The 22,594-nt window shown below is 59.8% G+C and overlaps 2 protein-coding genes across 2 annotated transcripts in view; both read right to left on the minus strand.

Annotated features, from left to right (window-relative positions):
* HUWE1 (HECT, UBA and WWE domain containing E3 ubiquitin protein ligase 1) overlaps positions 1–7,125 on the minus strand; it is a 40,572-nt gene extending 33,447 nt beyond the window's left edge. Inside the window, exons 1-21 of the mRNA XM_034071777.1 lie at positions 7,059–7,125; positions 6,386–6,468; positions 6,199–6,297; positions 5,306–5,512; positions 4,051–4,203; positions 3,872–3,934; positions 3,515–3,592; positions 3,377–3,424; positions 3,185–3,253; positions 2,995–3,094; positions 2,772–2,872; positions 2,526–2,676; positions 2,292–2,419; positions 2,059–2,199; positions 1,861–1,972; positions 1,654–1,779; positions 1,457–1,558; positions 1,272–1,352; positions 1,026–1,132; positions 661–838; positions 19–110 (exon numbers count right to left, since the gene is read on the minus strand). Of these exons, the coding sequence (XP_033927668.1) occupies positions 19–110; positions 661–838; positions 1,026–1,132; positions 1,272–1,352; positions 1,457–1,558; positions 1,654–1,779; positions 1,861–1,972; positions 2,059–2,199; positions 2,292–2,419; positions 2,526–2,676; positions 2,772–2,872; positions 2,995–3,094; positions 3,185–3,253; positions 3,377–3,424; positions 3,515–3,592; positions 3,872–3,934; positions 4,051–4,203; positions 5,306–5,512; positions 6,199–6,297; positions 6,386–6,430 (2,181 nt within the window). The 5' untranslated portion in view covers positions 6,431–6,468; positions 7,059–7,125. The remainder of the gene's footprint in view (positions 1–18; positions 111–660; positions 839–1,025; positions 1,133–1,271; positions 1,353–1,456; positions 1,559–1,653; positions 1,780–1,860; positions 1,973–2,058; positions 2,200–2,291; positions 2,420–2,525; positions 2,677–2,771; positions 2,873–2,994; positions 3,095–3,184; positions 3,254–3,376; positions 3,425–3,514; positions 3,593–3,871; positions 3,935–4,050; positions 4,204–5,305; positions 5,513–6,198; positions 6,298–6,385; positions 6,469–7,058) is intronic.
* Positions 7,126–8,956: 1,831 nt separating this feature from the next.
* PHF8 (PHD finger protein 8) lies at positions 8,957–20,846 on the minus strand. The gene is given in 22 exon segments (XM_034071713.1): positions 8,957–9,600; positions 9,699–10,038; positions 10,317–10,426; positions 10,637–10,732; positions 11,340–11,495; positions 11,498–11,604; positions 12,145–12,257; positions 12,627–12,712; positions 13,309–13,460; positions 13,631–13,716; positions 13,795–13,971; positions 14,466–14,555; positions 14,958–15,049; positions 15,512–15,615; positions 16,027–16,114; positions 16,212–16,374; positions 16,848–17,034; positions 17,623–17,764; positions 18,450–18,610; positions 19,221–19,329; positions 20,305–20,390; positions 20,733–20,846. Coding segments are annotated over 22 exon segments (2,832 nt in total). The 5' UTR covers positions 20,831–20,846; the 3' UTR covers positions 8,957–9,511.
* Positions 20,847–22,594: the final 1,748 nt, after the last annotated feature.

Raw genomic sequence — 22,594 nt, forward strand, 5'->3', positions numbered from 1 at the left:
TCCCAACCCCAGTATCACCTTGATGATGGCAGTGGTGGCATCAGTCTTGAGGGTGGGTTGGTGCCGCATCAGCTCATCCACGGCGCTGCCCAGGTTGGAGGCTGTGTCTCCTATTGGTGGGGGGTAGAAGGGGTTTTGGGGGGGGTCCTTGTTAGAATACATAAAGGGGGGGGCCCAAAATAGAGAAAAGAAGCCTAAAAGCGATCAACCCCCAACAAGGAGGGTGTCAATAGCAGTGAAATGGCTGCTCCTCAGTGCAGGGATCGAGCTCCCAATGGAATTAAGAATCATGGAATCAATCAGGTTGGAAAAGACCTTTGGGATCATCAAATCCAACCTTTACCATTGGCACTTAAAGTCTCCTCCACACACACTGGGAACACCTCCAGGGATGCTGATTCCACCTCTTTTCCCTCTTCCAAGCCCTGATCCCACTTCTGATGTAGAAACAATTCCCAATCCCCCCACCCCAACCCTCCCCCTGGTGCAGCCTGAGCCCATTCCCTCTTCTCCCATCCCTTGGGAGCCACCACCCGGCTCCATCCCCCTGCCAGGCCCTTCTAGAGCACAATAAGGTCCCCCTTGAGCCTTCTCCATCTAAACCCCCCTTATTGAAGCTAAAGACCCCCCCTCAAAGCAAAGGGCCCCCCCAGGGCTCACCCAGGGGGTCAGAGCTGCGCCGTCGCCGCATGGCCGGGAGGTAGTCGGGGGACAGCAGCACCTTAAAGAGCCTCTCAAAGGGCTGGCACTGCACAAAGGACTGGAGCCCACGGGCATTGAGGCAAAGGGCACTGAAGACGTTGGGCAACGAACCCAGCACTTCCCGAGTGGCCGGGACCTGATGGAAAAGGTGGGAATGGATCCGGACCTGTGGAATGATGGGGAAAGGAAAGGGAAAGGGAAAGGGAAAGGGAAAGGGAAAGGGAAAGGAAAAGGAAAAGGAAAAGGAAAAGGAAAAGGAAAAGGAAAAGGAAAAGGAAAAGGAAAAGGAAAAGGAAAGGGGGGTGGGGGATGCAAACACTCACATCCTTGATGAGGAGTGCATGGAGCATGACATCGGTGAGGCCGTTGTCCTGCAGGGAAGAGAGCAGCGAAGGCTCCTGGAACACGAAGACCGTCACCACCTCGGTCGCTGCGGCGGGAGGAGAGAGATGGGGGGCACTGAGGAGGGGGGGGGCGGCTGGATTGTCTTTTGGGGGGGTCCCCAAAGCCTTTCCCCTCCATTCCCCCCCCCCATATCCCTCTTTAGGGTCCTGGGGGGTAAAGCTCACCCAGGAGGAAGAGTGAAGGGCCGTAGTACTCAGCGTTGCTGATGATGTGCTTCAGGGAGGTGGGCAGCGAGCCATCCATCACTTCATTTTGGGGAGGGGGGGGTAGCACATACAAAGGGGTGAGAGGGTGATGTGATGCCCCCCCCTTGCCCTTGATGATGGGGGGGACATTGGGGGACGCTCACCATGGCGGATACCATCAGAGAAAGCAGGATCTTGGATGGCTTTCTTAAGGAAATTCAGCATGGATTTGAGCAAGGCGGCACGTTGAGGGATGCACTGGACTCCTGGGGGGGGTACCACATATAAAGGTGTGAGTTGTGTCATTACCCCCCCACCCCCATGGTACCCCCATTGTCCCCAATGCCAAGGTGTCCCCTACCCCCACGTGGGGAGGAGGTGGTGGCAGCGCTGGTGCTGGGCACAGCAGTGGTGGTTGAGGATGGTGCTGGCTCCTGTCGGGCTTCAGCCGAGGGACCGGGGCTGCTCTCCATGGCCACGTCTGTCACTATGGGGGTGAGGATGACATTGAGGGGGTGACATCAATGGGGGTGTCACCCCCCCACCTTTCTGTTGTCCCTCTGCTCACCTTCCATGTCCGTCTCCATCTCCTCGCCCTCAGGGAGGGTGGCAGCAGGGGGACGCTGCACCTTGGGCTTGATAACGAAGGGGCACTCGCAGCGGCACAAATCCACCTCATGCTGGGGTGGGGGGAAAGAGCCTCAACACCCCCAAAAAGACACCCAGGGACCCCCAAAAGGGGGATGAGGGGATGCGGGGGGGGTACCTCGAGGCGGTAGATGAAGATGGAGAGGCCGCTGTGGGACTGGAAGGCTGCCATGTCCAGGTTGGTGATGAGATCCACCACCCGCACGGCTCTGGTGACGAAGGTGATCTGGTCCTGCTCATCCCCCAAGAACTTTATCACCTTTTTGGGGAGAGCAAGCAATAAAAACCATTAAAGGGGATCCCCAGAACATCAAGGGAGACCTCAACCGCTCAGGGGAACGCAGGGCTCACCTTTAGCAGCGCTTCCATCATGCCACAGGAGACCAAAGCCTCACCGCCGGCATCGTAACTGGCCAAGTGGTAGAGGAAGGAGAAGAGGGCGGTGGCGAACTGGTGGGGATAGGGCTCCATGGAGGGGTCTGGGGGGCAGGAGGGCGTTAGGGTGGGTTTAACCCCCCCCCCAATCATACAAGGAACACCCCCTCCCCCCCCCCCCCAATCCCATAGGGATGTCCAGGAACCCACCAATCATGGCTTGGATGCAGTTGCGGACCAGGACGGGGAGGAAGCCGTGGTAGGAAGCGGTGCCAGTGCAGTCGATGATGCTGCTCAGCTTTGGGGTTCGCTCCAGATGGACAATAGAGGTAAGGGTCCGTAAGGAAGCTGCTTTTATGTCCTGGGGACACACACAGAGAGGAGATGGGGTGAGGTCCGGGCTGGTTTTGGGGGCGCTGGTTTGGGGGGGGGGGTGAATTTGGGGTTCATCCTCACCATAAGCTGCTTGTCAGTGATTTGGAGCACATCCACCAGCTCCTCAATGAGGCCATTGTAGAGGATGCTGTTGGCTGACTCCTGCAAAGCATTGGAGTACACTGCGAAGGAAAAACAGGCAAGGAATCACCTAAAAAAGCCCCCCTAAAATCAACCCCCCCCAACAAAAGCAACCCCCTCCCCTAATTAAAACCCCCCTTCATTAGCTCTTACAGAGCCCTACCCAGGATGGAGATGGCGTGGAGCCGGGCTTGCACCGCTTGCAGCCGCTTCTTGTGGTTGGAGAAGCCATGGGCCAGGCGGATGTGGGTGAAGAGAAGCATCTGGGGGGGACAAAAGGATTTGGGGGGGGGTCACCAAAGCATTTCACCCCCCAAAACCCATGGGTGCCCCCTTATTCTTGCCCCATTCACCTGCTTGTCTTTGGGGATGCTGTACATCTTAGTGAGGGACTCCATGATCTCCGAGGGGCTCTCTGAAATCTGGGGAGGGGGCACAGGGAATATGAGGGTGCAGAGGGAAAAATGGGGGGGGAGGGTAGGGAAGGCGGCTCAAATTGAAGCAGAGCACCCCCAAAATCAATGTTGCCCCCCCAGAACACTCACCTTGTCCAGCTGCTCGATGTGGATGTAGTGTAGGGTGGTGCTGGTGGCCTGTAGAGGGGGTAAAGGGGAGGTTAAAGGGGACCCAGTGTTCTAGCCCCCCCCCATGTCACCAGGTGTCCCCTGTGTCCCATCACTCACCCTCTTGTCCACCTTCACCTCGACGCCCGGCTCAGCGTAGAACTCAAAGTGAAGGGTGGTGGCACTGGGGGGGTACTTCTGTGGTGGGGGGGGAGACATGAGGGTGAGAGGAGAAGGGACAGTGCTGTCCTGTCCCCCCCCCCCCACCGGGTGGTGTGGGGACATTGGAGGGGTGACAAGATGGGGTTTGGGGACACAAAGATGTAGGACACAAAAGAACTGGGGGACCTCAAGATGCAACAGGGGTAATAGAACATTGCTGGGCCCCCCCTGGACATGACAAAGGAACACAGGATGTGACCCACAGGGACAGGCCGCATGTGGGGCCCCCCAGAGCACCCCAACCCCAGCGCTCACCATCATGTGCAGGTCCCGGCAGCACTCAGCCAAACCAAATCCATTCTCTTTTCCTCCCCAACTCTACATGGAAACAGCACCGAAACACCCCAAAATCAACCCAAAACAGTGGAGGGGACACAGGGGACCCCCCAAAAAGAGGGTGTTCTGTGTCCCTGTCATCCCCCCCCCAAACTGACCTCAGCCAAGTGTTGGAGACGGGACAGGAGGGGGCTCCTCTTGTCAGAGCCCAGGCGGGTGATGTAGTTGGAGCGCTTGCTGAAGACATAGAGCAGGTTGAGCACGGCCAACACCACCTGCATGTCCGAGGAGGCCAAGAGCGTCGTGAGGTGCTGTGACAGGGACAAGGCACAAGGAAAGGCAGTGAGGGATGGGGCCACAGTGTCCCTGCTGTCCCAGCGACATTCCCAGGCTCCAAAGGGCAAGGAGAGGTGGAGTTGATGGCTGAGGAATGGGCTCAATGGGGAAGGGGAGATGGGTGATGAAGGGGGGTCGCTAAGAGAGGACGGATGCTGGTCAGTGGGGTTGGTGGTCATGGGGAAAGGGGGATTGAAGGGAAAAGGATGTTGGGAGCGAGGGGAAAGAGGAACTGGGATTGAGGGGAAAAGAATACTGGGATCAAATGAACCTTCAGTATGTTATTAATGACACTGAGCTGTGCAGTGGGGTTGATGCAGTATAATGAAAGCATAGGATCCGGAAGAAAGAGGATGGGATCCAGAAGGCAGGGGATGGGATCCAGAGGGAAGGGGATGGGATCTAGAGGGAAGGGGATGGGATCCAGAAAGGAGGGGATGGGATCCAGAGAGCAGGAATGGGATCCAGAGAGCAGGAATGGGATCCAGATTCAGTAGCTCCCGTATGGAGCCAGGCTGGGAACAATCACAGCAGCTTCCAGGGTGTGAGGGGGGATACAGGGATGCTGGAGCGGTGCCTCCATCCAGGAATGGGGGTGATGGGGTTAAACTGGAACAGGGAATGTTTGGCTTGGAGCTAAGGGAGTTCTGAGCCATAAAAACACTAGGATGGGTTGAACAGAGGAGATCTGGAACACCCCATCCCTGCCAACGTCCAACACCAAGCTGGAGCACGGTGTCCACACTTGGACCTGGATAGTCTTTCCAACCATTCCACGATTCTATGAAGACACTGGGATGGGTTGGATAGAGAAGGTTTGGGATGCTCCATCCTGGCCAGGTTGGAGCAAGGTGCCCATGGTTGAAAACAGATGTTGAGTTCCTTTCCAACCCAACCCATTCCATGATTCCATGAGGACACTGGGATGGCTTGGATGGAGAAGCTTTGGGCTGCAGCGCTCAGGGCCAGATTCAACCAAGGTGCCCACAGTTGGAACTGGATGCTCCTCAGACCCTTCCAACCCAAACCCCTCCCTCTGAACACCCCCCCCCCCCCCAAACAAGGGACCCCCCAAACCTCAATGGAGCTGTAGAGGTGCCGGGAGAAGCTGTACTCGATGAGCAGCGCCGTGAAGTTGAGCAGAGCCAAGAGAAGGGCTTTGAGCTGCTCCCGCTCGGGCCGGTCGCAGGCCAGCATCCAGGACATGTTCTCCACTGGCCGCCCGGCCTCCGCCAGGATCCCATCGAAGCGATCCAGGAGATCCACCCAATGGTACAGCTCGCACTGGGGGGGACATGACACATTGGGGGGTACTGGTGACACCCCCACCCCCCAGCTTGGAGGTGCTGAAGGACCCACGCCACCCCATCCAACCCTGTTACAGGCAATGGGTTGAACCCCATTCCCAACTCAAGAGCAGGATACAGCATTCTCTGCCCCCTCCCCACTACTTTGGGGTACCCCCCTTGGTGTTTTGGGGGGTTGGGTGGGTGCCCCTGCTATTTTAGGGGGGAATGTGTGAAATGGGAGTGTCTCTTTTGAGGGAATTGGGAGAAATGGGGATGCCCCCCATTATTTCAGAGAGGGCTATAGGGGAATTGGGGTACACAGAAAAACGGGGTGTCCATTTTGTGGGGGCAGTGGAGAAATTGGGGCACCCCATTGGTGGTTTGAGGTGCTGGAGGGTGCCCCCTCCCTACTTTTATAGGGGAGTTATGGAAAAATGGGGTATCTCTATGGCATTTTAGGGGGAAATAAAGGGGTCTTTCATCCATGTTGAGAAGCCTGAAGCAAAACTGGGGTGCTCCCCCCATTGCATGTTGGCTCCAGCAGCATTCCCACCCCCCCCCACTCTGGTGACCCCTTCATTGCCACCCCAACAACTTAAGGCCAACCTCATTAGAATTTAGGGACCCCCCATATATTTTGGGGTACATCTCCCCCATTATTTTGCCCCCCCTGCCTCGAACCTTCCCAATGTTCCATGTCTTGATCTGCTGCAGCTCAGCCACCAGCTGCTCATCCCCGCACGCCTTCAGCTTCTCAATGAGGGCCCGGCAGTCAGCGGGCTAAGGGGGGGGGGGAAACACACACTACATCACTTAATGCCCCCCCCATCATCCCACCCCCCCCAGAGCACCCCCAAACCCCCCTCACCGCCTCCGTGGGGGTTTTCTTCAGCTTCGTCCGATCCACTTTCATCTTGGGGGGGGGGTGTGGGTTTTGTCCTTGTGCTCTGCCTGTGGGTGACCACAGCAGGTGAATGGGGGGGGGGGGGGTTGCTCTGTGTCGTGCCCCCCCCCACGTGGTACCGGTGGGACTCGGTGTCCCGGCGGGCGCCGCGGGGCCGGTGCTGGCGGCGCCCGATGACGTCGCGGCCGCCACCGGCTGAACAATGAATGTGCAAACCCCCCCCCCCCCCCCATAATTAGCACCGCCACCTTAACGAGGCGACGCTCATTAGGGGCCTAATTAAGGACGCTGTGACAAGGCCCCCCCCTCCGGTTGTAACCCCCCCCCTTCAACACACTCACACACACACACACACACCCCGTGGTGCCGGTAGGGCCGGTTTGGTGACGGTGACGCATCAAATTGGAGGGGGGGGCGGCCGGCGCCTGGGCTGCCCTCCCCGGGGGGGGGGTTTGGGGTGTCCCCCCTAAAGAGAGTAGTTTTTTGGGGTGCTCCCCACATTAAAAAGCTCCGGACCCCCCCAGTACAATACCTAATGCTCTTATAACTCCCCCCCCCAAGACGATTTCAAAGCTCCAGTTCTAAAGGGACCCCCTCAAAAATGGGGGGGGCATAGAAGAAAAAGGGGGGGACTTACCAGGAATCACAACCAGTCCATCCTGGTCCCAGCCGCTTGCCACGGGGTGGGGGGAAGCCGGGTTCTTCTGGGGGGGGGGGGGGGGGGGGGGGGGTGCAAAATGTAGGAGTCCGTGAGGTCTTGTGGGGCAGAAAGGATTTTGGAGGGGGGGGTTGGGGGGGTTAAGCCAAGGGGGGGGGGCGTAAGGGGTGGAGAGAGAAGCCTAAGAAATGGGTCTAAATGAAGAGAGTGGTAAATTATGGGGAGCTGGGAGAAGTTAACCCCAAGAAAAGGACCTAAAAATCACAGAACAGGGGAAATTATATAGTAATGTATGAAAAAGAGCCCCCGAAATGACCATAGAATGTAAAATGGTTAAACGAAAAGGAACAACCACAAACAGAACATCTAAATCTTAAGCTTATTAAAAGAAGGGCCCTCAACTATAAATGAGGTGGGTGAAACTGGAGGAAAAGGACCCCTAAATGGTGGGGAGGGCCTACATTAAGAGAACCCCCTAAAAGGGACCCCTTAAATGCTTGCAGAGCCCTGGGGAGGGCTAATTGAAGGGAAGACCTAAAAGATGATCCTCAAAGCATAAACGGGGTGGGGGGAATTAAAACATGGGGGGACATAACTAAAGTAGCAAAAGGAACCCTAAAACATGGGGAGGAGGCTTAAAAGATGGGGAACAACCTAAATAATTGAAGAAAAAGCCCGATGGAGGCTCCTAAATTATAGAAAAGAATCAAATAAATTGGGAAGGCCTAAAACACCCATAAAAAACCTCAAATGAGAGAAAATATAGGGGGGAATTGGGGAGAAAAGGGGGCCTAAAACACGGAGGGGGGCACAAGTGAAGGGGGGGAGGCCGGCTCCGTCATGCGGGGCCCACTCGTGTCCTCCCCCCACATCCCATACCCACAGCCGCGCTGAGGGCAGCGGAGCCGCGGGTTGGCCGAGCCCCCCCTCCCCCCCCGTTCCCACTTGGTACCTGCTAACAGGGGGCGGTGGAAGAACGGGAATAAGGGGATGGGGCTGTGGGGGGGGGGGGGGGGTCAGCACCGGGCCCGGCCGCCGCCTGCCGCCGCCATCTTACACAGAGCCCCCGAGCCGCGGCCCCGCCGAGATCCCGCGAGAGCGCCGAGTCCCGCGAGAGTGTCGGGGACGGGAGGAGAGGGGAGGGAGAAGGGGCGGGGCTTCTCTGACAGAAAGTGGGCGGGGCTGCAGCGCTGCTGACCAATGGGAGAGAGGAGGGGTGGTGAAGGTTCGCGTGAGGGGAGGGAGTTCTCGCGAGAGTTCATGAGGAGAATGGGGGATGGGGGGCACTCTCATTGAGCCCATCGTTATGGGGGGGGAGGAGGGAGGGAGGAGGCCCCCCCTATCCCCGCCATAAACGAACCCAACGTCCCCATCATCTCCCCACAGCGCCGGTAACGGCAACCGCATCTCCCTCCCTTTGCCATACCGTCCGACACCGGCACTCACCGCCGGCCTGAAGGGCGAGATCTCGCGAGGCGACCCCGAAGCCTCGCGAGAATGAGGCGGAGAAGAGGCGGGGATGGGACCGATCCCGCCCCACCGGGAGCTACCGGAGGAGGGACGAGCTGCGGGGGGTGTGGAGAGGGGAGAGGCGTGGAAGCGGAGGAGGAAACGGGCTGGGGGCAGAGCGGCCGCTCCGCCGGCGCCGGTGACGGAGTGCGAACGTCCCGCGAGAGCGCTGAGGTGAAGCGAACTCTCGCGAGATCTCCCCTGATAAGGGAGGGAGAGAACAGGAGAGAGGAGTCTCGCGAGAGCTGAAGGGCGACCCGCCAGTCCGTTATAGTCCCCGGAGATCTCGCGAGACTTCGCCGTCAACAGCGCGCGAGGAAGCAGTGGGGTGTCACGTGACTTATTTTAATGAAATTTTGCGATTTGGACCTGGTTTTAATCATTTTTTTTTTATTCTAACAAATACAAAAGGGGGGAGGGGCCGCGCCGAGGGACACGCCTACAAAACAGGGGGCAGCCAATGGGAAGCGGCCCCGCCCCCCGTCAATCAACCTGAAAACACGTGGGGAAAGAGAAATCCAGTCAGGGACCAATCAGAGAAAGCTCCGCCCCTTCTCCAGTCCAAGGGGGCGGGCCCGCCTCCTCCAATAGTAACGGCAATGGGCGGCAAAGTCCCGCCCGCTCCTTGGCTGGCAGCCAATGGGAAGGCGAGGGTGTAGCGCGCCTCCACGAAGCCCCGCCCCTTTGCGGAAGGGGGTGTTATGGGCAGCCAACGGAGGGCGTGGCTTCTACGTGACCACGCCCCCTCCGTCTAAGTTTATTGTGGGGGCGTGGCCGCGACTCGGACCGCCCCCTGGGCGTGGCCAAAGGTAACCACTCCCGATCCCTTGCAGCTCCTTGGCGGGGCGTGGAAATAGGGGCGTGGTCTATTCTTCGCTCCGCCTTTTAGGGGCGTGGCCAACCCCTTGGCCCCACCCCTCCTCTTAAAGGAGCAGCTTCCCATTGCGATGGATCTTGAGGATCCTGCCCAGGCGCTGCTTGGCCGTGGCCAACCCCTTCTTGGGGCGCTTCCCTGCAATAAAGATGGGGGGTTCGGGGGTTTCGTTACCCCCAATGCCGACCACAGGGATGGGAAAGGGGGGGGGCACAACCCAAACCCCATCCCCTTACCCTGTGCAGCCGCTGGGGGGGCATGGGGGGGGCGGCGCTGTGTCAGGAACACTCCAGGGGCCATAGGGGTGGGCGCTCGCCCTGCTTGGGGCGCCCCAAGGCCTGGTCCCCCCCCTCCAGGGCGAGCCGTGTACTCGTGGTCCGCCAGGCTGGGGGGGTAGGGGGGCTCCGGGGGGGGCTCGACTTCGGGCTCAGGTTCAGGGTCCCCTTCGGGGTCCCCTTCGGGTTCTGGCTCCGGTTCTTCCTCCTCCTCTTCCTCCTCTTCTTCCTCCTCGGGTGAAGGGGGAGAGGGGGGGCGGCGCTTGGCTGGGCCCTTCCGGCGCTGCAGCTTCCGGTGCTCCTTTGGGGGGGGGAAGTTAAGGGGCACCCCAATACACACACATTGAGAGAGCCAAAGACCCCCAACACCTCCCTTGGGATCCCAACTGCCCCATAGCTGCCATTGACACCCCCTAACTGCCCCCCCTATATCCCCTCACACCCCATAACGACACCTCCCCACCCCCCAACTACCTCCTGCCCCCCTTAACTTCCCCCCAGCACCAATACTCACCCTTGAGGCCTTAAATACCCCCCGCCCGCCCCCCATAGGTCACCCCATAGCCCCCCCATTGGTACCTGCTGGGCCAGTTTGGCAGCGGCGGCCGCCAGTCCGGTCTCCACCGATGCCACCCTCGTGCCTTCCCGCACCGGGCGGCTCTGCCGGGGCAGTGAGGGGGTGACCCGGGCTGGGGGACACACACACACACGGTTATAGGGGGTAAAAGCACCCCAATAATGGGGGGACCCCCCCCCTCATTGGGGAGTTGGGGGGGGGGGGTTCTGCCAACCCATCCTACAGATGGCAATAGAGACCCAAATCCCAAACTCTCCCACCCCCCCATAGATCCCTATAAACCCCAAATCCCATCTCTATAGCCCCCCCCCCCCCCCCCAACCTTTGGGGCTCCAAGGGGCATCGTCCGTGACCTTCTTCTTTTTGGGCAGTGATTTGAGCGCTGGATCATCCTCATCTGACTCCAATGAGGGGTAAACTAGGGGGGGCAGGAGGAAAAAGGGGGGTTAATATTAGGGGACCCCCCCTCAATATCCCCTTGAGCCATTGGGGGATCACCCAGGGGCACCCCAAATCCTCAGATCCCACTTAAATGCACCCTAAAACCAAAGGGGACCCCCCAAACCCGGCTCCAAGCCCCCCACATAAACACAACAGCTCCAAAGGACCCCCCCAAACCGCCTGCAGACCCCCTAAAGCATTTGGGGACCCCCTGAATCCACTTGGGACACCCCCAAACCCTCTTTGGACTCCCCTAAGCCTCTTGGGGACCCTCCCAACCGCCTTTGGGTACCCCAAAACCCCCTTTGAACCCCCCCAAACACCTCTGGACTTCCCAAACCCTATGGGGACCCCCCCACACCCAATGAGGATGCCACCAAACCCCTTGGGACCCCCTCAAACCCCTTTGGACTCCCCCAAACCCCCTTTGACTCCCACCCAAACCCACTGGGGACCCCCGAAACCCCTTTAGACCCCCCCAAACCCAATGGGGACCCCCCCCAAACCCAATGGGGACCCCCCCAAACCCAATGGGGATGCCCCCCAAACCCAATGGGGACCCCCCCAAACCCCCCCCCACTCACTGTACTCAGCATCCTTGAAGCAAGCCCCCAGGCTGTCCTGCTCATCCAGGCTGGCCTCATCCTCACTGTCTGTGCTCCGGGGGGCCGGGGGGGGGGCTCGTCGGGGGCCCCCCCCTATCCCAGCAGCGCCCCCCCCCGGCTCGCTCAGGGCCTGCCCCCCCCGCCCACCACGGGGGGGGGGCCCAGGGGGGTGCCGGCAGGCAGGTTGGCCATGCACAGCATGCCCTGGATGGCCTCACGTGTGCTGGGGGAGGCTGGGGCCTCGCTGCGGGGGGGGTAATGGGGGTTAATGGGGGTCTATGGGAGCTTATGGGGGACTACAGGGTTTATGGGGGTTAACGGGAGTCTATGAGAGTCTGTGGGGGTTTATGGGGACTAATGGGGGTTTATAGGGGTCTAATGGGGGTTAAAGGGAGTTCTATGGGGGTTAATGAGGGTCTATGGGGTTTACAGGGGCTAATGGGGCTTTCTGGGGGATTATGGAGGTTAATGGAGGTTGATAGGAGACTCTGGGTCTACGAGGATTTATGGGACATCTGTGGGAGTCTATGGGGGTAAATGGGGGTCTATGGAGGGCTATGGGGACCTATGGGGGTTTATGGGATTTATGGGAATTAACTGGGGTCTATGGGGGTTAATGGGAGTTAATGGGGGGACACCCTCCAAACGAAGCCCCAGAGCACAAAGGGATACCCCAAACTATACACAGCCCCCCCCAAAGCCAGCTCCAACACCCACCCCTTAGAAACACATCAACAGCTCCAAAGGGCCCCCCCCCTCCCCAGGCCCTTGGTGCCCCCCCCACCTGAGCTGGGGGTACTCGGAGCCCCCCACTTGCCGACTGGCCTTGAGCAGGTCCAGGATCCCTGCAGCGCTGCCCCCGGCCCCCCCCTCCTCCTCCTCAGTGGTATAGTCCTCCTATGGGGGGGGGGGAGGTTCAAAGCCAGCCTTGGGACCCCAAAACAGACCCAAGCCACACTCCCCAATGCACCAAATCCCCCCCCCCCCCAGTGCCCTATAACCCCCTCTGGGACCCCCCCCATTAATCCCCCCCCCAAACCCCTCTGAACCTCCCCCAAGTGGCCCCCCCCCCCCCAAGACCCCAAACCCCCTCTGGGACACTCCCAAAGCCCCCTTAGTGCTTCCCAACCCCCCCCACCAAGACCCCATCACCCCATCGGGACCCCCTCAGTTGCCCTCCCCAAAACCCCTCCGAACCCCCCCAGTGCCCCCCCCAGAACCCAAACCCCCCCCCCCCAAGACCCCCCCCCCCCCCGGCCCCCCCACCTCGATGTCAAAGTCGACCTCCCCTGGCTCCCGCACGCGGTTGGGGTCAGAGCAGGGCTTGGCCCGGGGCAGCTTCCGGGGGAGCCCTGGGGGGGATTTGGGGGTCACCAAGGTGGGGGGACCCCCCCTCTCCCCCCCCCCCAGCACCCTCAATGGGGGGGGAATTGGGTTAAAAGGGGATGGGGGTGAAGGAGGGGACTCAAGGGGGGGGGGGGAGCAACTCAAAAGTGGGGCTTGATGGGGGTTAATAGAGGATAAGAGGAGATGGGGAGGGATTTGGGGGTGATGAGGGGGTCTCTGATATGGGGTAGCCCTGGTGTCCCCAAAGTCTGGGGTGTTGGGATTCAATGGGGGGGTGTTGAAGTGAAATGGGGGCTACTGAGGTGCAATGGGAGGGTATTGGGATGCAATGGGGGCTATTAGGGTGCAACGGGGGCTATTGGGGTGCAATGGGGGGTATTGGGATGCAATGGGGGGTATTGGGGTGCAATGGGGGCTATTGGGGTGCAACGGGGGCTATTGGGGTGCAATGGGAGGGTATTGGGGTGCAATGGGGGGTGTTGGGGTGCAATGGGGGGGTATTGGGTTGCAATGGGGGGTATTGGGGTGCAATGGGGGGTGTTGGGGTGCAATGGGGGGTATTGGGGTGCAATGGGGGGTCCCAAGGGGGTTCCCATCTCACGGGGCAGGCGCCGGGGGCCGCGCCGCGGGGGGGTCTCATCAATCTGCAAATCCTCCTCCGAGTCCAGGTCCAGGGGGGGGCTGGGTGGGGAGCAGGGGGGGGATGGGGGCACCTGCGACCCCCAACGGGCCCCTGGGCGGCTGCGACGAGACCTGGGGGGGGGGAGGGGGGGTGCAAGAGAGGGGAGGGGTCAGTGGGGACCCCCTGAACCCCATCTGAGACCCCCCATTGCCCCACCCTACCCCCCTCTGCCCCCCCCAGTGCCTCCACATCCCTTCTGAGACACCCCCATTGCCCCCCCCCCATTGCCCCCCCCACTCACCGAGCTCCCCCATTGGCCAGCAGGATTTGGGGGTCCCCCTCAGAATCAGGATCTGTCTCCTCTGGGCTGGAACTGGGGGGGTCAAACTGGGGCGGGGAACCCACCATTAATGGGGTTCCCCCCAACCCCCCCCCCCAAATCCCCCTCCTCTCCCCTCTCCTCACCTCTTCCTCCTCCTCCTGGGGGGGTTTGGGCCCCCCCCCCTCGTCAGGGGGGCGCAAGGCGGGGGGGGGCTTGCGGGGCCCCCCCTTTTTGAGGGGGGGCTCCTTGAGGGGGGGGGGAACTCCCCGGGGGGGGCCAAAGGGGGTCCCTGATTTCCCAGCGCTTTGTTGGAAGAGCTCCTGGGGGGGGGAGAGGGGTCAGGGAGGTGCTCCCAGTGCTTCCCAATGCATCCCAGTACATGCCAGCCCCCTCTCAGTACCTCAAAGTCCCTCCCATTGCCCCCAGTGTATCCCAGTGCATCCCAATCCCTCCCATTGCTCCCACTGTATCCCAGTCCCTCCCATTCCTCCCAGTGTATCCCTGTCCATCTCAGTGCATCCCAGTCCCTCCAATTGCTATCAGTGCATCCCAATCCCTCCCACTGCCCCCAGCGTATCCCACTCTCTACCATTGCTACCAGTCTATCCCAGTCTACCCAGTGCATCCCAATCCCTCCCATTGCCCCCAGTGTATCATGCTCTCTCCCACTGTTCCCCGTGTATCCCCCTCTAGCTGACTGCTCCCAGTCTATCCCAGCACACCCCGATCCCTCCCATTGCTCCCAGTCTATCCCAGCACACCCCGATCCCTCCCAGTGCTCCCAGTCTATCCCAGCACATCCCATTGCTCCCACCTCCACCAGCCGGATCTCCTTGGCGAGCTCCCGGATGAGCTGGCCTGGCCGCACCGTGTCAGGGATCTCATGCTCGTGCTCCCCCAGCACCTGGGGGGGGGAAGGGGTCAAACTGGGGGGCCCTCCCCCAAACCCCCCCCCCGGGTACCCCCCCCCCCCCGAGCAGGGAACCCCTAAAGAGGGGGGTACCCCAAAACCCCTCCCATAGCCCCAATATCCCCCTATACCCCCCAACATCCCAATATCTCCCAATAGACCCCTATAGCCCCCCATATCTCCTCCACAGCACCCCAAGATTCCCCCATAGCCCCTCAATACCCCCCCTTAGCGCCCCCACATCCCAGCATCCCATGGGGACCCCCCCCAGGAGCACCCCCCTCCAACCTGGCTGCACCCAACAACACCCCCCTCATAACCCCCCCATAGACCCCCTTAACCCCATGGGGACCCCCCCATCACCCCAAACCCCCCCATTTGGGGTCCTCCCCTCACCTCTTTGCGGGTCCAGGCCCGGAACGCGGCCGTCAGCGCCTTGGCCCCATGCACCAGGTAAGCAGCCGGGTGCCTCCGGTTCTCTCGCAGCCCTGGGGGCATCCCAATCCATGGAACCCCCCCATCACCACCATAGGGGCCCCAGGATCACCCCAAAATGGGCTGGGACCCAAAGAACCCCCCTAAATGGGAATGCGACCTTCCAATCTGGGCTGGGTTTGGAAGGTTCCATCCCCATTAAAGGGGGGTTCTTTGGGGGGGGTTCACTCCCCCTCCACAAAGATGACCCCAGAAAGGGATGGGACCCCAAACCAGAGACCCCAGGGTAGGGCTGGGACCCCAAAGATGCCATGGGATGGAGATGTGACCTCCCCCCCAGCATTCCAAAGAACCCCCTTCAAGATGAGGATGGGGACCCCCCCATGATGAGGATAGGGATCCCCAGGACCCCCCCATGATGAGGATGGGGTCCCCCAGGACCCCCCCATGATGAGGATGTGGACCCCCCCAAGATGAGGATGGGGACCCCCAGGCCCCCCCAGGCAGGGACCCACCTCGGAAGGTGTCCAGGAGGTGCCTCCCCACATACCAGCAAATGGTCTCGAAGTTGGGGAACTTGAGGGTGGCAGTGCTGAGGCGCCGCTCGATCTCGTACGCCCTGGGGGGGGGACATGGGGGTCATGGGGGGGCACCCAACAGCATCCCATGGGCAACCCATGGGTACCCAACAGCATCCCATGGGTACCCAGCAGCATCCCATGGCGCCTAACAGCATCCCATGGGCACCCAACAGCATCCAACAGCATCCCATGGTCACCCTCTGGCACCCTGTCGTCATTTTATGGCATCCCACAATCATCCCACTGCACCTTACGGTCACTTTATGGCACCCCATGAGCACCCCATGGCACCCCATGGTTACCCCATGGCACCCTATGGGCACTTTATGGCACCCCACAATCACCCCACTGCACCTTACGGCCACTTTATGGCAGCCCAGGGTCGCTTTATGGCACACCCCAGCCCCCCAAAACCCTACAAAGCCCCCCCAAGCCCCCCCGTGCCCCACTTGAGCTGCATGTCGATGTTGAGGCTATGCAAGAAGTTCCCCCCAAAAGCCAAGCAGTCGACGGGGGTCAGCACGGCGTGGATCCAACCTGCGGGACACGGAATATGTGGGGCAGGAACATGGAATATGTGGGGCAGGAACATGGGAATGGGGCACTTGGGGGTCCCCCTGCCATAAGTAGGTACCTGTGGGGATGAAGAGGGTCTGGCCTTGGCGCAGGGGACACCGGTAGCATCGATCCACTTGGTCCCCAAAGAAGAGCTCGGCCTGGTTGCGGGAGCTGCTCCAGGCCTCGAACAGAGCCAGGTTGGCCGCAGTGGGGCGAGCCAGGTAGAAGATCTTCTCGCCCTGCCGTGGGGCAGATATAGGGCAGGGGATAGGGTGCCATAGGTTACCATAGGGCAAGGTATAGGGTATCATAGGGCAGGGGATAAGGTACCCTAGGGCAAGGGATAAGGCAGCCATAGGGCAGGGTAAAGGGTGCCACAGGTCGCTGTAGGGCAAGATATAGGGTACCCTAGAGGAGAAGATAGGGCAGCCATAGGGTACCCATAGGGCAGGGGATAGGGCACAATAGTGGGGGTAAGGGCACCCCAAAGAGGTGTGAAAGGCAGCCAAAGAAGGACCAAAGTAGGTAGTGGAAGCACTAAGGGAGGTCTAAGTGGGGGATGGATCTATAGGGGATTGCTACGGATGCCCTAACCCTAACCCTTGCAGCAATTCAATACCCCCCCATACCCCCTCAATATCCCCCCTGTAGCCCCCCAATACCCCCCAATCCCCCCCCACACCCACCCTCCCCCTCTCCCATAGGGCCGTACCCTCAGCACATGGTACCAGACGGAGGTGCCCCCGCAGTCCATGTGGAAGTCAGTGAAGCTGTCGCGGGCTCCCATGAGGCAGAACTTCTGCAGGCTCGGTCGCTCCCGCGCCGACTCCCCCGGCCACAGGTTCTCCAGCCAGGAAAGCTTCCGCACCAGGCGCGGGGTCTCCACCAGGTTGGAGAGCCTGGAACGGGGGAAGGGGTGAGGGAGACCCTATGGGGTGAGGGAGAACCCTATGGGGTGAGGGAGACCCCTATAGGGTGAGGGAGACCCTATGGGGTGAGGGAGATCCCTATGGGGTGAGGGAGAACCCTATGGGGTGAGGGAGACCCCTATGGGGTGAGGGAGACCTCTATGGGGTGAAGGACACCCCTATGGGGTGAGTGGAGCCCTATGGAGTGAAGGACACCCCTATGGGGTGAGGGCGGCCCTATGGGGTGACTGAGCCCTCTATGGGGTGAAGAACACCCCTACGGAGTGAGTGGAGCCCTATGGGGTGAGGTGTCCTTGGGATGGGGGGGATCAGAGATATCCCATGGGGAAGGAGCAGGGATGTCCTGGGGATGCTTTGCGGGGAGGGATTACAGTAATATACCAGGATATACTGGGATACACTCGGAAGGTCCTTGGGGTCAGAGAACCCTTCTAGAGGGCTCCCTTGGAGATGCCATCATAGGGATCCCAAGGTGGGAGGATGCTCCAGAGGGCCTCCAGGGATACTGGGCCATACTGGGCCATACTGGGCCATAGTGGGGGGTGTGATGGGACCCACCGGGTGTCAGAGAACTCGAGGCTGATGACGTTGAGGACCCGGTCGCGCCGGGGCCCCCCCAGGTAGGTGACGAAGTCCCCGAGGCGCATGCGGCACTCGGCCTGGCGCCCCACGTCCATGACGTCGATGATCTTCTCAGCACCTATGGGGCAGCAAGGACCCTATAGAGCCCTATAGAGAGGGCATGGGGAGCCCTCAGCCCACCCTGACCCCCTATAGACCAGTCACAGGGACCACAAGCACCAATAGACCCCTATAAACCAGTCACAGGGACCCCCCAAACCTTCATGAATTTCAATAGACCCTTACAGACAGGTCATAGGGACACCCCAACTGCCCCCAAACCCATACATACCAGGCATGGGGTGCTCCAACCCCCCCAAACCCCTATAGACCCATACAGACTGGTCACAGGGACCCTCCAACCCTCCCTGAACCCCTATAGAATGATCACAGGGACTCCCCAAGCCCTCATAAACCCCTATAGATCTCTATAGACCAGTCACAGGAACCCTGAAAAGCCCCCTGAACCCCCATAGATGAGTCAGAGGACCCCCAACCACCCCTATGGACCTGTATAGACTCCCGCAGACCAACCACAGGGACACCTAACCCCACTTGAACCCCTATAGAACCCTCATAGCCTGACCCCAGGGACCCCCACCCACCCCCTACAGACCCCTATAGACCAGTCATGGGGACCCCAAACCCCCACAGCCCCATATGGAGCAGTCATGGGGACCCCTCAAACCCCCTTTGAACCCCTACCGATGGGTACAGAGAACCCAAACTCCCCCTATAGAGCCCATAGGTCCCCCTGCACTCACCCACATAGTGCTCCACGTCGCGGGGGGTGAAGGTGGGGGGGGGCAGCGTCATTCCCAGCCCCTCCTTGCGAGCCACCAGGATGGGGACACTGAAAGTCTTCTCCTCCAGGTACTCGACCGTCAGCTGTGCCCCACTGGGCCGGAGCAGGACCTCATCCGCACTGGGACACGGAGCACAGGTCACTACGGGCACCTATAGCTCCTATAGGGGCTGCAGGGGGGGCTAGAGCGGGTTGAGGAGCTCCTATAGGTGCTACAATGGGTTTAGAGATGGTTGAGGAGCTCCTATAGGTACTGCAATGGGTTTGGAGGGGGTTGAGGAGCTCCTATAGGTACTGCAATGGGTTTGGAGGTGGTTGAGGAGCTCCTATAGGTGCTGCAATGGGTTTGGAGGTGGTTGAGAAGCTCTTATAGAATCTACAATGGATTTGGGAATAGTTGAGGAGCTCCTATGAATGCTACAATGGGTTTGAAAATGGTTGAGGAGCTCCTATAGATACTACAATGGGTTTGGAGATGGTTGGGGAGCTCCTATGGGTGCTACAACTGCTTTAAACACGATTGTGGTCATCAAACGGCTGACACAGCCCCTATAGATCCTATAAGGACCATCCCAAGGTGACTGTGGAGATCCCACCAGCCCTATAGAGTCTTTGTAGGGCTCCTACAGCAGCGCGATGGCTCCTATAGGTCCTCCAGTGGCTCAATGAGGTTCCTATGGGGCGGACGCAGCTGGTTCCTATAGGGCCCGGTTCCTATAGGGCCGCTCACCTGGGGAAGGTCCGGCCCCGCAGCTCCCGGATGAACTGAGCGCTCCCGGTGCGGACCGGGCGCGGTGGCTCCGGCTCCGCAGGCTTCGGAGGGCCCCGGCGCCGCTTCACTGCAGAGAGAGGGATGGATGGAGCTGTATGGAGCCATATGGATGCATCCGTATGGAGCAGGGAGGGATGGATCCGTATGGAGCAGGGATGGATGCATCCGTATGGAGCAGGGATGGATGCATCCGTATGGAGTAGGGACGGATGCATCCGTATGGAGCAAGGATGGATGGAGCCGTATGGAGCAGGGATGGATGGAGCCGTATGGAGCAGGGATGGATGGAGCCGTATGGAGCCATATGGATGCATCCGTATGGAGCAGGGATGGATGGATCCATATGGAGCAGGGATGGATGCATCCGTATGGAGCAGGGACGGATGGCTCCATCTAGACCAGGGATGGATGGACCCAACACAGATGGACCCAACACAGATGGATCCCTATGGACTGTGCACAGATAGATCCCTATTGAGCAGACATGCATGGATCCCTATGGACCTGGGCACAGACAGAGCCATATGGATGGCATATGGACGGATCTATATGGACCAGGCACACACGGATCCATATGGACTTGGCACAATTGTATCCATAAACAAACCCAGCATGGATGGATCCACATAGATCTGGGCACAGAAGGATCAAACATAGATGAAGCCCTATGGATCAGGGATGAATGGAACCATGTGGACCCCACAAGTATGGAGCCACACGGACCAGGCATGGATGGAGCCCTATGGACCAGGCACATACAGATCCGTCCAGATCAGGGATGGATGGATCCGTATGGATCCAGCATGCATGGAGCCATATGGACCAGGAACAGATCGATCCATATGGACCCAGCGTGGACCAAACACCCCAGCCCCATATGGCCCTATAGGGCCAATACCCAGGTCCCCATGGCTCAGACCTGACCCCATACGGCCCTATAGGACCCAGACCTTGCCCTGTATGGCCCCACATGGCCCAGACCCAGCCCTATAGGGGAAAAGGAGCCCAGAGGGATCCCCATAGGGCCCCCATAGGCACTCACTGACAGAGGGGCCGTGCAGGACCTCACACTTCGGGCAATGGTAGAGGTCGATGTCGGCTGCTGCCTCCTCCTCCACCCCCACGCAGCTGCAGGGAGCCCAGTCAGCGTCATCCCAATGCATCCCAATGAATCCCAATGAATGCCAATGAATCCCAATGCATCCCAATGCATCCCAATGCATCTCAACGAATCCCAATGCATCCCAATGAATCCCAACGCATCCCAACGCATCCCAGTGGTTCCTATTACATCCCAGTCCCCCCCCAGTACCCCCCCAATGTCCCAGTGCATCCCAACACACCTCAGTGCTTCCCAATACATCCCAGTAACCCCCCCCAAGGCCTCCCAGTGAATCCCAGTACCTCCCAACAACCCCCCAGTGCCTCCCATTACATCCCAGTGCCTCCCAGTGCCCCCCCCGCACCCACCTGCCATGGAACCAGTCCTGGCACCCATCGCACTCGATCATGAAGCGGGTGACGTCATAGGGCAGGCGGCACAGGCAGTAAACGGGCACCGAGGCCATGGCCCCCCCCCCTACGGACCCCTATGGACCCCTATAGACCCCCCCCAGGCCGGGACATGGCCCCACCCCCCCTTACCCTTCTATAGGTGACCCCCTATAGAACCCACCCCCCCCACAACCACAACTCCCCTTTGACCCCCCTGGGGGGGGCACTTAAAGCTCCCTATAGGGGCTTTAAGGACACAACACCCCCCCCCAAATCAACACCCCTCAAGGGGTCTATAGGGCCCTGCGGTCCCTATAGGGCCCTGGGACACCCCCAAAAGCCTAACCCCCCCCTCTCTAAACGCCTATAGAACCTATAGGTCCCGTCCGCTCCGCTCTAAGGCCCCTCCGGGTCCTTCCCCCGCCTCAGAGGCCCACAGGGCCCCGCGCGGCCTCCGCGCCTCCTCCACCTCCCCGCGTAGGCCTCAGGCCGCAGCGGGCAGGCCCGAGGCCTCGGCCTCGCCGTTCTACCGTCGCCCCCCCGTTACCGCCTCCCGTTCCCGGCCCGGCCTCGGCTCCGCCGCCTCCGCCACGGCTCAGGCCTCCTCCGGCCGCCCGGGAAAGTTTGATTCAAACGCGGAAACGGGGAGGGGAAAGGCGGGGCCGCGGCGCCATCTTGGCCGCGCCGCGCCGCCATCTTGGGGAGGGCACACGGCTGCCCGCCTGCCATATGGGGGCACGGTGGGAGCCGCCATCTTGGGAGTGGCGCCGCCATCTTGAGAGTGGCTCCCATTGACCACGCTTTATTCTGTCTCTTTTTGGGGTGTTTTCGCACTTTATAACGAGTTCCCCCCCCCCCAAAAAATACACTTTAAACACGCCCCTCAGGACCAGAAAACACAGGAATTCACCCCAAAACAGCGCTGGCTGCTGAAAGGGTGACGGAAATGAGTGAAAACCCCGGGAAATGGCCCAAAAATGGGTGAGGGGAAGGGGGATAAAGAGGGGGGGGGGAGGGGCAGTGGGACCAGTGGGTCAGGGGGATGGGGCGCCAGTAAAACCAGTCCGACCAGTTTCCCATTGCCACGGCTGCAAGAAGGGAAATTGCAGGCCTATGGTGGGGGTTTGGGTCAAAAAACGGTGGTTTTGGGGTGAAAAACGATGGTTTTGAGGCTCTGGATATATTGGGGGTGAAAACCAGGGATTTTGGGGTGAAATGAGGCTGTTTTGGGGTTAAAAACTGGGTTTATGTTATTGGGGTTCAACAAAGGGGCTTAGGCCTCAAATTGGGGTTTTGGGGTGAAATGAGGCAAATCTGGGTCTTAAAAGTGAGGTTATGCCAAAGGGAAGCCAAAAAGGGGGATTTTGAGAGGAAAAGAGGAGATTTTGGGTCTGCAAAGTGGGGTTATTGTAGGGAAAGGCATAAAATGAGCGCTAGGCCCCAAAATAGGGGAGTTTTGGGGTGAAAAATGGGGGTTTTGGGTCTGGAAAGTGGGTTTGTGGGGGGAAAAGGCCCCAAAAGGGGGAGTTTTGGGGTGAAAAAGGGGGATTTGGAGACCCAAAAGTCGGTTGGGGGGGAGGGGAAAAGTTGGGAATGGCTCCAAAAAAAGGTGAGTTTTGGGGAAAAATGAGGCAATTTTGGGGCTGAAAACTGAGGTTTCCCCACTGGGGGTCAAACCAAGGGAGTTTTGGGGTAAAATGAGGTGATTTGGGGCCACACCACAACGGAGGGGGTAAAAAGGGGGGGAAATGACCTTAAATAGGGGCGTTTGGGGTAAAATGAGTGGGTTTTGGGGTGAAATGAGAAGATTTGGGGGTGAAATGAGGGGATTTTGGGGT

The sequence above is a fragment of the Melopsittacus undulatus genome, chromosome 22 (genome assembly GCF_012275295.1).
Source record: "Melopsittacus undulatus isolate bMelUnd1 chromosome 22, bMelUnd1.mat.Z, whole genome shotgun sequence".
Lineage (NCBI taxonomy): Eukaryota > Metazoa > Chordata > Aves > Psittaciformes > Psittaculidae > Melopsittacus > Melopsittacus undulatus.